We start from the raw sequence: 4,434 nt of genomic DNA on the forward strand, positions 1-4,434 counted from the left end.
GGAGGGCTGTCTGCCATGGGAGGGACCCCAGGCTGGGGCAGGGAGGAGTGTGAGGAGTCCTGCCCTGGGGAGGAAGGAGCAGCAGGGACAGTGTGGGATGGACCGACCCCAACCCCCATTCCCCATCCCCCTGCGCCACTCAGGGGGAGGAGGTAGAGAATTCAGGAGTAAAGTTAAGCCCAGAAGAAGGGAGGGGTTGGGGGAACGTGTTTTAAGATTCAGGTTTTATTTCTCATTATCTTACTCTGATTTGATTGGCAATAAATTAAAATTATTTTCCCCAAATCGAGTCTGTTTTGCCCATGACAGTAACTGGTGGGTGATCTCTCCCTGTCCTTACCTCGGCCCACAAGCTGTTCGTTATATTTTCCCAGCCCTGTCCAGTTGAGGAGGGCAGTGACAGAGAGGCTTTGGTGGGCATCTGGCATCCAGGGTCAACCCACCACAGGTAGCGTGGCAGTCTGCGAGGCTCTCAGACTTTTCTAGGGCAGCAGCCAGCTTCATTTCAGGTTTAAGACAGCCGGGGGAATGCTCTGCCTGGTCTGAGGAATCAGTCCCTCCCCTCAGTTTGTTATGAGTAGCCCTGCTCAGTCATGCATGGCCACACTGCCCCAAAACCTGTCTAAACAGACAGTGATGACCAAGACTGAAACCAGTCAAATCAGGAACTTGCCAGTCCAACAAGAAAAAGATTTCTGCTCCACACTTACTTAGCACGGGCCGGACTCTGCCTTTTGTTTGATGCTCTTTGTTGCTTCTAAAAGCCACCGTGAAAGGGACACAACCCCCAGGAGAGCAGTCGGCTCGGAGTAAAGCTACACCGTGCGGCTGAAACATTCACACAGCTTGAGGCTGTCAAAAAGGGGAGACTGAATTCCTCACACACACACCCCCCACACACCTCATTTGCTTCTTTTCCCTGTCTCCAGCCCCCTGCTTACCCCCCGCTAGCTTCAGTGTTCATCAGGGCCTCTTACACGCCAGTTCAGCTCATGACCCTAGCAGAAAACAGAAGATAAATGAACCAGTTTGGGCCAGTTTCCAGGGTCAGCTTGGCCCATGGATGGATCTGACGAGCTCCAGAATCAGACGCAGGGTGGGAGGATCAGCTCAAGCGCTCAGGTTATGCCTTCATGCTGAGGTAGACGAGGGGCGCTGGCCACGCTCTGTAGCAATGGGAAGCAAAAGGCGGGGAGATGGAAACAAACTGCTTCAAATACCACAGCCAGCCCCGAGAGCTAGCATACACCCTCCCTGAAAGCTGAGGGTGCTTCCTCACACCTGCTGTGGCCAAGGCGTTTGTTCCCAAAACTGCACGGGCTATAAATCCTGTGCCTAATTTGGGCCACGTAACTTCCCGTTTAGACAAGCCATCTGAATTTCTGCTGGCTGTCACGATCCCACCAGAACACCTCCACAAATGAAATTAAAGTTTCCTCTGTGCGCGTGTGTGTGCGCACGAGCCAAGAAAGGAAAAAAGCAGCACCAAAACGGGAGGCAACCGCAGCCTCGCTCGTAAGGGTCGGTCAGTGCAGGCCTGCGATACGCTCCGATGGGAGCGAGGCACCCAGCGCGCGGTTGGGACCTTCAGCGTCACAGGGCAGATGGAGGTGAGACACACGCCGAGGAGAGCTCACAGCCAGCCGTTCCTCAGACAGGGGCTTGTGCTGAAACATCAAAGGCTGAACACCTAGGATTTGGCCAAGAGGCCAGGACATTAAGCAGTGAAGATGTTAAATCAGGCCCAAAAGGGAAGCAGCTGTAATGAATTCTCTTCAAAGCATTTCTCCGGTCAGGAGGTGCAGATTGAGCAACAGGCTGACATCAGCTAAAATAACAGGATGGTGGAGGGAGCGGCTCAGATGCTAAACCATGCGGATGTTACTTAGGAGACCATGTAAAACGTAATTTCTGACTAGGAAGAAAAATAAGCCAGAATTGCAGCATTGTTACCTAATCTAGGAAACTTTGTCAATAAAGTTCAGCTGTATGAACTGGCTCAGCATGACCACACGAAAAAAAGCTACCAGCCTTTTACTGGAATTCATAAGCGACCGCATCCCTAGCCACAGCGAGGCTTAACTAGCAGTGCAGACTGCCTGACACAGGCAATTCCTACTTCTTTTCCTGCCCCTGTAGACCTCTACACTCTAGCAGACCTTCTCTGGAGAAGATGTTGTGTCTAGTCCAGGTCCTTGCCCAGCAAGCAGCACGCACTCCCGCCCTTCCTCCCTCGTTATCCCGAGTGCCTCACTTTCGGAAGCAAGGATCAAACGGCCTTGCCATCAAACCTCGTGCTTATTTAACTCCCAACTCTTATCACACGCCTCTTTGATCAGTCAGGTCAGAGCCGCAGTCAAGGAAAAGGCAGCCTCGCTGCTCTGCTAAATACCAATTTTGGATTTAAGATACCCAGTGCGCCAGCACTGCCCGTTATGACTGGTCCAAACAGTAGGCAAGTGATATTTGCTGATCCTGCTGTTGAGCCACAGAGTAGCATTAGGGCAGCACATGAGTCCCTACAAAGATCTCCACTATTTCTCTACCTTCATTATTGGCCCAGAAGCTCACTCTTAGTTAAGAAAAGCTTGTGTTTACTCTCTGCTTTCATCTTTTCATATACTTTGAGTCACAGAGGCCTACCTCCCTCCCTGTAAATGTGAGCATTTCAAGATGAACAGGGCGAACCATGGTTGTCAGCCTAGTAAAGGAAAGAAGAACATCCACTTCCAGTGTTTTCTACTGAAAACCCTTTGCCTGCAAGGCCCTGTGTCATCACAAAATTCCTCAGGTGGGAAGGGTTCAGTACCTTCTTGCTCTAAAAAAAAAAAAAAGCAACTCAATCCAGAAGTGGCTCAGTACAGGAGAAAGGAGCTCTTCCCAAACTACTTCAACCTAAACTGGCCCATAGTCACATCACGCTAACACGTGATCTCTAATAACAAAGCTGACAAACTAGGAAAAAAGCTGGAAAGGGAGGGGACTGAAAAGGAAGAAGGGGACTGAGAATCTATCCGTTTTTACAGCCGTATCCAGCATAAGAAACACCAGTGCACGGAGAGATTGAGGAACGGGAAGAGCAGGTGACACCATCATTACTTCAGAGCCACTGGAAACTTTCTCTTCTTGTACCAAGTCCTTCAGAAGTGCCTTCTTCCAGAAACAACTGGTAGGAGACATGTCTACCCCTTTCCCCATGTCACTCCCAACCATAATCAGACAGACCTCTCTCTCTCTTTCAGTTTTGGCTTTCCTCTTAGGTGGGAGTAGCAGGATTGAGCAACAGCACCTACAAAAGCAACCAAACCCTAAAGGAAACCCAGGCATTGGGAAGCAGACACAACCTCTTCCTGACCAGAACACGACCTTTATTCATTTTCCTTCTTGAGAATGAGATAGCATTTTCATTTTCAGGCAATGTGTTTTGTCTGGCATCTGCAATAACCAAACTAAGAAAGGCATTAGTCCTTTGCCCAGAGCAAATTTTAAAAAGCATCTTTTTTCACCTTGAAAACCAGCGGATTGTCCCTGTGTTGTACCACAAGCCAGGGGATGTGCAAAGGTTACAGCACTTAGCTTTAATTTCCAAGTTCAGTTGTCTCGCAAAGAATCCCATCCTTTACAATTCTCTCAGATTTCGGAAACTTTGTTAACATTCTTATTTTGCTTACAGCAGCAGGATTACAGTCAACAGCTAGCGCACACAAGAAACTGGTCAGGACTCCCAGCACCCCTCCTCCTCCCATTTCAACCCCTTCCCCCCAAAACACAGAGATTTAGTAGAATTTGGGGGAGGGAGGAAGGACAACAGAAAGCTGCCAAGTGCCAGTGGTGCCTTCCAGTATCATTACCATTTGCAGAGCTTACGCACCTGCCTAATCCTGTCATCGTAAAGCAAGAAAGCTCATTTTCCTATAAGTACTTTCCACTTCATTGGTCTTCATATACATTAGCTCTGCTTCCTCAAGCTGTACAACTGTGTCATAACTCATCTGAGTCTTCTTTCCCTTAGCAGAACCAATCTGAGTGACACCTCACCTGACTGCCTAAGGCTGCCTGTAACATCGCGGCATCTCCCTGCTCTCAGGCTGATGCCAGCCTGCGACCCTGAGCTCCTCCAGCTCAGCGCGACCTCAGCTCACCATTACAGCGAGCAAGCACACCCTGCCAGCCAGCAGGGCCCAAGCAAAGCACTAAGCAAGCACTTGGCCACCAGAACCAGGCAGCCACATAAGGACTCCTACAAGCTTTAGGCCTGTGGTAGCTGTGCCAGGGCACCTCAGGGCAGGAAGGATAGAGTCCTAAGCGAGGGGAGCAGGCTGGGTTCAGCACTGAACCGCCCTTCCTCCCCCCTCTAAAGCCCAGCTGCTGACCCCCATGAGCAGCAGGGACCTGTGAACCAGAAACCAGCACCCACCTTGCAGGCAGCTCCTC

At 50.2% G+C, this 4,434-nt stretch overlaps 3 protein-coding genes across 5 annotated transcripts in view; 2 read left to right on the forward strand and 1 right to left on the reverse strand.

Annotated features, from left to right (window-relative positions):
• The window catches only part of FTH1 (ferritin heavy chain 1), a 13,933-nt gene extending 12,777 nt beyond the window's left edge, over positions 1-1,156 (reverse strand). The window contains exon 1 of the mRNA XM_035898004.1: positions 1,133-1,156. Within this exon, the coding sequence (XP_035753897.1) occupies positions 1,133-1,135 (3 nt within the window). The 5' untranslated portion in view covers positions 1,136-1,156. The remainder of the gene's footprint in view (positions 1-1,132) is intronic.
• Positions 1,157-3,107: 1,951 nt separating this feature from the next.
• LOC104129643 (olfactory receptor 2D2-like) overlaps positions 3,108-4,434 on the forward strand; it is a 26,468-nt gene continuing 25,141 nt past the window's right edge. For all 3 annotated transcript variants that reach the window (XR_004842487.1, XM_035898003.1, XM_009642597.2), the window contains exon 1: positions 3,108-3,169. The gene's annotated coding sequence lies outside the window, so the exon portion shown is untranslated. The remainder of the gene's footprint in view (positions 3,170-4,434) is intronic.
• Positions 3,111-4,434, forward strand: part of LOC104129642 (olfactory receptor 1019-like) — a 9,821-nt gene continuing 8,497 nt past the window's right edge. Inside the window, exon 1 of the mRNA XM_009642596.2 lies at positions 3,111-3,169. The gene's annotated coding sequence lies outside the window, so the exon portion shown is untranslated. The remainder of the gene's footprint in view (positions 3,170-4,434) is intronic.

This window comes from Egretta garzetta, unplaced genomic scaffold, assembly GCF_000687185.1.
Source record: "Egretta garzetta isolate BGI_Z169 unplaced genomic scaffold, ASM68718v1 scaffold997, whole genome shotgun sequence".
Taxonomy (NCBI): domain Eukaryota; kingdom Metazoa; phylum Chordata; class Aves; order Pelecaniformes; family Ardeidae; genus Egretta; species Egretta garzetta.